At 39.3% G+C, this 12,218-nt stretch overlaps 1 protein-coding gene across 4 annotated transcripts in view; it reads right to left on the minus strand.

The window, feature by feature from the left end:
- KDM4C (lysine demethylase 4C) overlaps window positions 1-12,218 on the minus strand; it is a 397,703-nt gene that overhangs the window by 144,775 nt on the left and 240,710 nt on the right. For 3 of the 4 annotated variants that reach the window (XM_075931603.2, XM_075931602.2, XM_075931605.2), the window contains exon 13: window positions 428-463. The exons of the other annotated variant lie outside the window; for it this stretch is intronic. In XM_075931603.2, the coding sequence (XP_075787718.2) occupies window positions 428-463 (36 nt within the window). The remainder of the gene's footprint in view (window positions 1-427; window positions 464-12,218) is intronic. 4 annotated transcript variants of the gene reach the window in all.

The following is a 12,218-nucleotide window of genomic DNA, read 5'->3' on the forward strand; positions in this document are numbered from 1 at the left end:
AGCCAAAGGACTAGATTCCCAATATTCTCAGGCACTCTTATATTACTATAAGTGACATCTCATTATCTGTGATGCCTGGAGACTGGTACAGGTTATGGCAAGATTAAGTATATTGTTTCCCCAAGAACACATGGCATGTAAAATTTGCCTCCAAAAGAGAAGTATTAACACTCCATGAAATAATTAGTAACAACATACACTAATAAACATTGCCAAAGGATACATCCTATTGTATAAGAGTTCACACTTGGCAGTACTGATGCCATTCTAGCAATAACAAAGTCGAAACTCCATTCCATTTGCTAGATAATACACTCTTTAAGCCAAACACTGAACCTCATCTCAGATAAATTAAGGTATACAATATAATCAATCACATACCAACTTTGACTTTTGTAAATACATACTTGATGCTCTATCATCTTACTTGTCTCAGGGAGGAAGAATTTTTTTTCTTTACTACCTAGACAAAATAGAAAAATAAGGACCAGGACTTCTTTCAGGAAAAAGGAAAACCTCTTTTAAAATAAACAATATATAAACAGTTACTGTGCTGGAGTCCAAATAACTAAGTGAATAATACATGAATGAAAGCAATACTTGTTTTCACAAGTGTTTTTGGTTTAAAAGTTTGTGGTAACTTATTTCAACACTCACTATTATCCACTTTAACTTAGTAAGCAAAATTTGTTCAAAGTGAAATTCTAAGGAGGAAAACATTTGGGCCATTTGCAGAATGGGCTGTTGCCAGTACTTGCTGATCTAACCTAGCAGATGTGAAAAGCCATAGACTCTAGTACAGTACAATTTTCTTTTGCCAATCTCAACAATGATTTTGCTGCTTGGGGTTATGTTCCACTGATGTTTTCTGGCTGTGTACAGCACCATTCTCTGCTATGAAGAGCATAGCAGCATCTGTTATTTTTCAGGTACTTGAACATAATCTCAGCCCTGGGAGACATTATATGTAGTTTCAAATGTCGTAAAAGGGATTTTTTAAAAAAAAAATCGATTCATTCAGGTAGAAAAAAAAAGTTGCGACTTTGAAACTTCACTGTTCCTGTACTATTTCTGCAAACTAGATTTCAGAAATTGCTTCATTTTCTCAGTGAATAATGCAAGAAGATTTAAAAAAATGTTAATTTTATGACTATCTCATTATAATAGTTCTGTAAAGTCTATGTAATTTACTTAGTGAGTAAGTCTGATTGTTGAAGTATAAATTAAGTTCCGCAGTTCTCATCACAAATGCTGTACATGAGGAGAGAGAAATTGAATCAGAGTATTAAAGGCTAAACCTAAGAGCTCCTGGAACAAATTAGTTTTAGATTAGAAAGGAAACTAAGTAAGTGCATTTATAAACATTAAGTATCACAAAGTATGTGACATCAGTTCTACCCATTTCTCAAAATGTTTTTAAATGAATTTTAAAATAAATAACTAATGTTTCCCTTTAACACAAAGACAATAGTAAAAACATTTTTTCAGCATTTTAACATTTATTCAGATACGTGGTTTAGCTTCAGGACTATCTCTCTTACACATGCAGAAAGAAAGCTGAGGACACATACCTCTTAGGTTACAGACTAATCTAACAGGAAGAGAGCATGGTGACAATCTAAGCCTCTGTTTCACTGCGCTTAGTACTCTCATTACAAAAAATATATTTCTGTTTCAAAACATGAATGTACAAAATCCCAGCTAAAGAAACAGATTTGGGACCCAATCCTGCATATTTGAATGCCCAAAAAAAGCCAGCACGAGTTTTATATGTACAAGGAATAAAATTGCTTCCAGTCACTGTAACTATACATGTACTATTTTGAAGAGCTAGTTCATAGTTAAAAATTAAATTAAGAAGGCATCCATTTAATTTAATTTATTATTTTTATACACACATACACATGACCAAATTCCACTCACTGTTAGACCTTTGCAATATCTTAGGACTTGTCTATATAAAGAAATATTCTACAGTAAACTGGGATATAAATCTATAGTGCCCACTGATTGATTGTGTGGACCTTGGTACCATGCACTAAAAGTTCTGTCGTGTCTGTTTGAAACATGAGTAAATCAAAGTAGTTCAGTAGCTTGCCACGTAATAGCTTTCCATTAAGGTAAACCCTATTACTTCAATAGCGTTGCATAAGTAAAAAGGAGCAGAAACTGGATTATTAAAATACTGAATATGTAATATATGTTTGTATGTACATTTACTACACAGACATACAAATAAGATACTATAGGTCTGAAGCCTAACTCCTCATTCCATTACACCAATGTGATTTCAGGGTGTAAAATTGGTATATGGAGGTGGCAAATAAGGCCCCTTATGTTTCCGCAAGGTATGCGAACTATTCCATAGAGAAGGGAATAAGCAAGATTTTATTTACTTATTTTTTCCCCTCAATATTAAGATAACCTGAAGTTCTTGGAACAAAACCAAGTAACACTCCATACACAATTCAATCATGATGGATAAAGCCCAAATGCCATCCCAACTGAAGACAGTGGAGAAGGTTTATATTTTTAGTGTAAACTTAGCAGGTAAAATATTTTTAGATTATTTATATGGGGAGAGGAGGGTTCAAACATCTTTCTGCTTTCAAGGAAATGTTATACATTAATGAACATTGTAATTACAGTAAAACTCCGATGGTCCGGCACTCCTGATGGTCCTGCACCATCAGGAACCCGGAAGTGCTCCGGGCAGCCGGACCATTGGAGCTGCTCTGCCCCCAGCTTCCCCGATTCAGCCGCTGCTAAAACTGACCAGCGCTGAATCCAGGAAGCAGGGGGCAGAACAGCTGGAGTGCTGCCAGGTAGGTCCAGGAGTGCTGCCCCTCGGGGCTGCGGGACCAACCCAGCAGCACCCCAGCTGTCCCGGATTCAGCCGCTGCTGAAATTGACCAGCGGCTGACTCCAGGAAGCCCGAGACAGAGCTGCTCTGCCCCAGCTTCCTGGAATCAGCTGCTGGTCAGTTTCAGCAGCAGCTGACTTGGGTACACCTGGGACAGAGCAGCTGGGGTGCTGCTGGGTTGGTCCCCGCAGCGCCGAGGTTTGGCGCTACCGGACCAACCCAGCAGCGTCCCAGCTGCTCTGTCCCAGGCGTCCTGATTCAGCCGCTGCTGAAACTGACCAGGGCTAATTCCAGAAAGCCCGGGGCAGAGCAGATCTGCCTCTGGATTCCTGGAGTCAGCCGCTGATCAGTATCAGCAGTGGCTGACTTGGGGACACCTGGGGCAGAGCAGCTGGGGTGCTGCTGGGTTGGTCCAGTAGCGCCGAGGAGCGGCGCTGCGGGACCAACCCGTCAGCACCACAGCTGCTCTGCCCCAGGTGTCCCCAAGAGCAGCTGGGGTGCTGACGGGTTGGTCTCGCGGCGCCAAGGGTCAGCGCTACCGGACCAACCCAGCAGCAGCCCAGCTGCTCTGCTGCAGGCACCCCCGATTCAGCCGCTGCTGAAACTGACCAGCAGTGGCTGAATCGAGGACTCCTGGGGCAGAGACGGACTATCAGAAGGGAAGGCTATGAGGGGGTCTGGGGTAGCATCCCCCCACCCCACCCCAGACCCCTCATAGCCCCCCCCCCTTCTGACAGTCCGGCATATCTGATAATCTGGCACCCCCTGGGTCCTAAAGGTGCCGGATTATCTGAAGTTTATTGTATTATGATTTTCTAAGCCACTCTACGAAGACAGTCCAAACTCTGACCACAAATGCACACTTGGAGGCTTAGCAAAAGTAAAAAACAGTGAAATCTTGTCAACTCATATCATTTCTCACCTAGCAATAAAAAGGAACTCTGAGATATGATGGGCTTTCCTGTTACAAGATATATCCTATTTACTCTAGAAATTAAAATGCATTCTTACGATCCATCTAATGTATTACCCAATAAAATAAAGATTTATATAGCATAATTTTAGATTTTTAATTGCTTTAAAAACACTACCGATGAAATTCACCAGCACACGGCAGCTGCTTTGTGCCATTCCTTTGATGCAAACCAGTTCTAAGCCTAGGAAACTGAATGGCTGCTTTCCATCTCTAGACCAGCACAAAGCATCTGAACCACAGAAGCAAATCTTCTCTAAGTAAATAAATCTCTACATAACCAATGTCAGGCAAAGTATATATTCAATTGTAAGGGTTGGCAGTACTCATAGACTTACAGATAATAATGTGCTTAAGTGCTTTGCTGAATCAGGGTCTTGGGTAACTAAATATCATCATTGTAGAGATGGGAAAACAGAGAAATTCAAGTGGCTTGCCAAAATTCATGTGATAAGTCAAGGGATGAGTTGGAGGTTGTAACTCAAAAGTTTCATGTTCTAAATCCCCTGTGCAGATCAATAGTCCCGAATCTCCTAAATGGCTCATTAATACTGTACAAATATTCAAAAGCAACTGCACTCAATACTTTTTAGGGATCAGTGTTTGGAGTCTAACCTTTTGTGCATTATCAGAGAAATGGCATCACAAACAGAGCGATTCTCAGATAACTAAGCATTTTAGTACAATAACATCCATGTTATAATTCAGTGTCTTACAGTGCAGATGGTCTGTATTGCGGTTACAGATTTTGGCAGACAAAGATAATAATAATTCAACAAACTCATTCTTTAATTTAAAAACAGTAATTGCTAGGATACTTTGTAACTATCATCTACTGTGAGATATTGTGTACCCATACTCTGGTGAACTAATCCTTCATAAAAATAAGTTATACTTTTCCATTTTCTCTTCAGACTGTAATTACAAAACCAGAAGCTAGTCTATGGAAGATAATCTTACAGAAGAAACATCTGTCTCCTTGGCAAACTTCATATTCAATTTGCTCAGAGAATCTGTAGCTACTCATGGGAAAGCTGCTGAGAAGTAGGGCTAATAAAATAGGAATGCCATTTTCATTCTGGATTACTTTTAATCATAGGGAATTTGCACAACTATATCTATACTATGGTTCTATATTATTGTTTTGTTAGACAAAATATATCTTCTCTATACATGTTTTCAAAGGATCTATGAAAATTGCAACAAAACAGATTTTATTAGAAGTTAATGAACTTTAATGAACAAAAAAAGCTAGGATGATTAAGGCTGCATGTCAGTCACGGAGATCGTGATATCCATAGATTCCGCGAATTTCCGCAACCTCTGTGACTTCTCCAGCAGTCAATGTGGAGGACTCCACAGCCAGCCAGAACTGCCACTGTTAAGGCAGCCTTGCCTCACCACCTAAGCAGTCGCTAGGGCAGGCCTATCTTTTGAGGCCCCCCAAAGCAGCGGTTCTTCAGAAGCCCCTCAGAGCAGCAAACACCCAGAAGTCCCCCATCTAAGATTTAGCCAGGGTATTTATAGTATCGGTGATGGTCTGTGAATTTTTGGTTATTGCCCAGGACCTATCCATGACTTTTACTACAAATACCCATGAATAAAGTGTAGCCTTAAGCATGATCCAGTGGATAGGGCATCACTTAATTCTACCTTAGAACTGTTTTGAGCCCCCACACCTCCCAAATGACTTTAGTCAGAATTATCAGGTCTTGTCTCTGAAAATCAGTTTCTAGGTGTCCAAAATGGATCAAATTTTGGAAAAGCTTAGCTTTGAGCTCTCTCTGCCTCAGTATTCCAAATCAGCTGATTTTTATTCAACTGTGTATAAAGTGCTTTGAGTTCACATGAAGAAATGTGCTATTTAAGGGCTTTAGAAGTCCTTTAAAATATATTTAAAACTTTCAATAACATTTAACAACATATGAACGGACAGTACATTTTCCTCCTAGCTTAATGATATCTAGCTATACTTGTACATTTAGAGCTCAGAGATACATAGCTAGAGCTGTGGTGCTAAAATGCACTTCAAACGCTGCACAAAGAAGTTTGGAAAATACCTGCCCTCTATGGGTATATCTACACTGCAGGGATAAAGTCGAATTAAGCTACACAACTTCAGCTACGTCAATTGCGTAGCTTACGTAAAAAATTGCTTAACTTGGCTTTTGGTGCTGCCTACACAGCAAGAAGTCAAAGAAAGAACATTTTTCCTTCGACTTCCCTACTGAAATGAGGGTTACCACGAGTCAGAGTAAGAAGTTCTCCAGCTCGACATTATTTCAGAATAAAGGCTTATAGTATTGACACGCATTGTGTTATTTCATCTGCTGCTGTGTAGAGGTACCCTATCTGAGTACTCGTGAACTACAGAATAGCAAAAAACAACAAACACAAAATGCTACAATCAGTTGTTTAAAACCAACATGCTACCATTCTGCTATATAATATGTTAATACAAAATATATTAATGCTAATACTGGCAAAAATAGATTAGGCTATGTCATAAGGTTAATGGCTCCCATTCTTCCCTCTACTCCAAAGTAATGCAGGAAAGAGCAGAGTTAAGTGACACTTTCATATACCAAACAAGGAATAAGGATCCTGAACTAGAATTCAGCAATTTAGTTTTCATGGTCAGCTGCATCTTCACAAGTGATTTTACCTTCCATTCACCTTGCTTAACCTGCTTATGATATTACTGAAAATATATTCTATTTCTTGAATACCAGCTGCAGTTTAGCATATTTCACGTGCTATTGTGACTGAATACAAAAAGCAAAGAAAGATTGGATTTATATTGCAATATTATAGGAAAAATACTATAGCTATAAAACTAGCAATTTACCTTAATTCAATCAAACTCTTGTCCAAGCTGCTCTTTCTAGTCACAATAGCCTTTTTCCCCTCCCTGTTCTCATATCTTACTAAGTCAACAAACAGAATTTGGACTCATGAATGCTACTGAAACGGCTAGAAACATTATAGAAGAAACGTGCTTACCCATATTGTAAATTATTACGATATCACTTAGTGCTATGCAAAAAACAGTTTCTAAAGCTTTATACGCAAATAACTCAGGAAAACAACCTCTAGGGCCAACCAATAAGCATCCATAGTTAATCTATTTACTATTTCTGCTGAATTTGCATTTTTATTGCTTAAATTAGCAGAAATATGAGTGCATTCCATATAAAAAGTATATTACCACAAGCTAATAAGCCTGAATTGAATGTAAAAAAAGGATGCCAAAATTATTAATGCTTGACTTGTGACATGCAGTTCATACTGTACTGCTGCACTTATTTTTCAAATCTAGTAGTGTGAGCAGCACTTTCTAGTTTTGATTCCCCAGTCTCTTCTATTCTTCATTGGTATTCTTTTTTAGGCATTAATTCCATCACTACATGCACAATAAGGGAGAGACAGACATACAGAGACAGAATTTCTTTTAAAAATGGATTTACATTGAAATGTGTACAAACAATTCTCCAGGGACACTAATGATGAAGAACAATTGTTATAAAACTAGAACCCTTAAAAATACCTAAGCCAGCCCTAGTCCTGCTGGAAATTTATTGGAGAATTCACCCCAAGTCATAATGAAACCAGAATTAGTAAAAACAAAACAGAAAAGTCTCATTTAGAACTCAACTTACAAAGGAATCCTATGAAAAAGGTGACATTCTGCAGTGGAAGATGGAAGAAGTCTTCCTGCAGCCATTACGCAGCTTAGTACATAAAGTAAAATTCCAATTAATATCTGCCCAAAAGTTAAATAATGTATTAATTTTGCCATTAGCTCTTGAAGATACCTTCCCCCACCCCCTATCATCCCAGTGAACTGTTGGTTCTTAAACTGCTCATCTCAATAGCATCGAAGAAGTTCTACAGATGTCTTAAAGTGAACATAACATTTTTTCCTCTCTTCCCACTTAGTAGGTTTATTTCAGTATGTAATTTAGTTGGAGACAGAAAAAATTAAGATCACACCACTAGCATGCACTTTTAAAAATGATAGGTGAACTCAGGTTATAGAAGCAAATGACTACTAATACTAGACAACTTTAAAAAAATGTAGCTCGGCTATAGACAAGCTTTCACACCCACGTCTGCTGATACCTCTCTCAGTTCATACCAGAACTACACCTGCAATTCCAGTTCAGAACTGCTTCTTAGACATATAGACTAGACTTTTAGGGCCCTAAGAGACTATCATGATCTTCTATTCTGACCTTCTGTATATTGCAGGATAGAGAACCTCACCCATGCAGTGCTGTAATAGACACAAAGTTTGGCTGAGTTACTGAGATCTTCATGATTTAAAGACTTCAAGTTAGAGAATCCACTCTATGTGGAATCCATGTATGTTTGTTTAAACCTTAAGTGACCCATATTGCAGGTTACAGAGGAAGGCAGAAAACTCACAAGGTCTCTGCCAAGCTGACCAAAGAGAAAATTCCTTTCCAACCCCAAATATGGCAATCTGAAAAAGAACTGAGCATGTGGGCAAGTCCCACCAGCAAGACACTTGGGAGAGAATTCTCTGTAGTAACTCAGAGCCTCCTCTTACCTAACATCACATACCTAGCCACTGGAGATATTTGCCATTAGCTAATGCCACTGTAGACAGTCTCATCATACCATCAATTCCATAAAGTTTGGCAAGCTCAGTGTTGAAGCCAGTTTTTTGCTCCCCTTGGAATGTTGTTCCAGAACTTCACTCTTCTGACAGTTAGAAACCTTCATGTAATTTCAAACCTAAACTAATTGATGGCCTGTTGATACCTATCTGTTCGTGTGTCAACATTGGCGCTTAACTTAAATAACTCCTCCCCCTTTTACTGGTATTTATCACTCTGATAACTACTTTGCCTGATGCCCCCTAATAGTGCATTAGCCTTTTTTCATGGCCTCTGAACATTAGTAGTTCATAGGCACCCTGTGATCACCCAATACACACAGGTCTTTCTCCTTCTCTATTGTTTCCAACTGGTAAGTCCCTAGCTTGCAATAAAAAATCTTGTTAGTCCCTAAATGTACGATCTTCCACTTTGCACTATTAAATTTCATCCATTTCTATTATTCCAGTTTCCAATTTCATCCCAGTCTTGCTTGTGTGATATTCTGGTCCTCCTCCATATTGGCAATACCACCCAAATGCTGAACAAAGACTGCCAAATCATGCAGACTTTTGCCAAAACTAGTACTGATTTGATTATGAGGATACACATCTCCTAGGGACTAAAATTACCGTGATCAAACATAGAATTTGAATCTAGGCAGGACTCCAAAGGAAAATGGTAAATTCATATGTGAAGTAAATTAACCAATCCATTTTCAAGTGGAATGGTGTCCAAATCACAAATTCTTAATCATATCTGGCACCCTAATGAACAGTATTAACACAGAGGACAAGGACTGAATTGGAGAGACTAAACTCTCTTCTCACCCAAAAGGTGTTATCTTCAGAATAATGTTGAACTGCTAATACTAGCTTGTAGCAAAGATTTCATTCTCTAGGGCTCTCAACCCAGCTCCTTCTATGAGCACTAACGTCACTTAAAAGTTTACAGAAAAGGGCCAGTTCATTAATTTAGTACACCATTTAGCTTCCTCTATTTTGTATTTCTGACACCACTTGAAAGAAGCACATCACCAAGTATGCTAGAGCTTGCATATATCCCTCACATGATTTTAAACTTTAATTAATTTTAGGTTGCTGCTAATGGAGAAAAAACTGAATTCCATGCATCATAATCCACTGGGAAGCTAAAATTCTCATGACCCATGCAGACGATCATTCATCAGTCTCAAAGAGCCTCTCAAAAATTAAACAAACTGGAAATTTATGCAACTCCAAGGAATATACCCAGAAAAACTAGAGATAGACTGTGACAGTTGGGTCTCAGACCAGAGATATTAACAGGTTGTGAAGTGCCCATCCTTCAGTTATACTAATGATGTAATTATAAGAATACTCCTGTTATACTAACATTTTCTTGCCAAAAAAAAACCCCATCTCCCTGAATATCTGAAAAGACAGCAGACAGATCAGCCCCAAAAGATTAGAAATATAAGAAATGCTCTGGCAACAATAGAGTCCAGACAGAACAGTGTAAGAAAATATTAGGACAGTCAGCCACAAAGATCAAGAGGAACTGCTGAATCAGTATAAATAAGTGTTCTCAGAGTAAGCCAAGCCCTTATTTCAGAACTCACATAACAGTTGCTGAATACTTCAGATAGCCATTGTCTATTATAATGCACGTGGATACAAAGACAATTTAATAAAAAGGTTGGGAAGATGCTCATTCCCTGACCAAGTTCACACCCATTCAACAGAGTCAAGGAAGATGCAGATACCACCGCAAATTATGGCTTTAGAAAGGCCTCGATAGATCAGAGGAGACAGAATTAACACTACCAGCAGGGCTGCAGCAGCTTTTTGGATAGTAAACAAAACACGATCATCAGATGCTGGAACAGAAGCTATCTTTCTTGGGGTAGCTCTCTTATATGACACAAGCCAAACTAATCCTGGTTCTTAAACATCTCTATTGGATAGATGTACAACCCAACAGAGAGGCTCCAGAGTGTGAAATGTTTTGCACATAGTAACACTTGCTATTGACCATCTTTGAGATTAGACAATTGGTATCAAGTATGTGTTCAGAAATACCTCTGCCCAGCTGTTGGCTTTCTTGTTCTGGTTAACAAACAGATGCTCCGTTGATGCTCACCTAACCATTGCTCTCCAGTGTTGTGTTAGGAAGAAAAAAAGAACACTGCTGAGTGGATTCACAGAGAGACGAGAAGACAAGCTGTGTTCCTGTTGTGAGGACCATGTACAGTGTCCCCCATACCACAAGCAGGACTGAACGAAAGTGAAGGACCAGGTAAGTGGGGTGAGAAGCAGCAAGAGGTGAAGAATAGTATGCAGCTGGAGCCTCCTGACAGGAAGCAGCCACTGAAGAAACTGGCATCCTTGCACAGAGATCTTGTAATCCCACTAAACAAATTTAAAACTGGCATTGCCTTTGTGTCTGTTATTCAGGTCCCCTACCCAGCTGCTTCTTGATGAGGACTCATTTTGCTAAATGGAAAAGCATTTATCTTCCCTTCAGCAACTTATTCATTCTCCATCCTATCTGCATGCTCTGCCCAACAAAGTGTATCATCTCGGTTTTGCAGTGCTGCCTACAGGGTCTAGGAACTGGATGGCTGCTGAAGTTTAACTGATGCATGATGAGAAGTGAGAGTGAAAAGGACAATCTCAGTAAACCAGACAATTGGATGGAGCAGTGAGAAACGAGAGCAGTACCAAAGTAAAACACTCTATCTTGGCCAAGCCTGGGAACCTAGCATAAAAGATCACCACAATCTAGAGAGAGGAGGGTGTGGGGACTGTTAGCAATACCTACCATTTCCACTGACCGTTTAACCCTAATCACAACAAGGGGACTGCCTGTGCCTGGTAGCTGGCAGGTACCAATTCACTGCCCCCAAATACACAGACACAGACAAATTATGTGACCATAAGGATAATTTTCTTGTGCAAGGGAGACATGGGACAGGAGCTAAAAGCCATGTGAGATACATGACCTGCTGTTAGGCTGCTGCGTCTGTGACAATGGAAATGGGAATGTCAGAAGGCTGACAGCCTGCTGCAAAAGACATCATGGAGACAACAGAATCCTTGAGACTCACTGCCAGGTTTGTTCCATCTGGCCAGCTTATGGCAGGACTAATCCATGCTGAGGTGGAGATCCTCATTTCTGATACTTTATTTCAGCTCTAGCCAAGGTTACAGAGCTTTCATCTACCACAAAAACTATATTTGCTAATATAAATAAGAGCAACTTCACTCCAGTCCACCATATATTTAAATCGTTAATTACTTTACAGGTGAATTATAAAATTAATAAAGACATTTTTGTGTAAATTACTGTAACACTGTCTGAAATCCACTCAATCTGGCCCCTCAAGGCATGCAAACATTACAAAGATATGGGTCATATGTCTAAGCTGTCACTAATGTTAAGAAAGATGCTTAACAGCTAATTGAAATACTGCATTTGGTGAATTGAGACCCAGATAAAAAATTAGAGATCTGTTCAGACATTTTCAGACCTAAAAGGAAGAAGAAACAAATGAGAGCTGTTAGGCTTAAAACGAGGTGGGAAACTTATGGAAAGGGAAACAATTATAATTACCACATGCAATTCAGTAACACTTAGCTGAGGCTGACTGAAAGCATAACACTGGAAGGGACATGACAGACCTGTTAAATTTATGTTATCCAACAAAACAAAAATAGTTGCAGAGGGCTTTTTAAGCTTCCAGTAAGGTTGAGGCTTATGTCTGGAGGTAGGCCTTCCA

Source organism: Pelodiscus sinensis, chromosome 6 (genome assembly GCF_052426305.1).
Source record: "Pelodiscus sinensis isolate ZL-2025 chromosome 6, ASM5242630v1, whole genome shotgun sequence".
Classification (NCBI taxonomy): Eukaryota; Metazoa; Chordata; order Testudines; family Trionychidae; genus Pelodiscus; species Pelodiscus sinensis.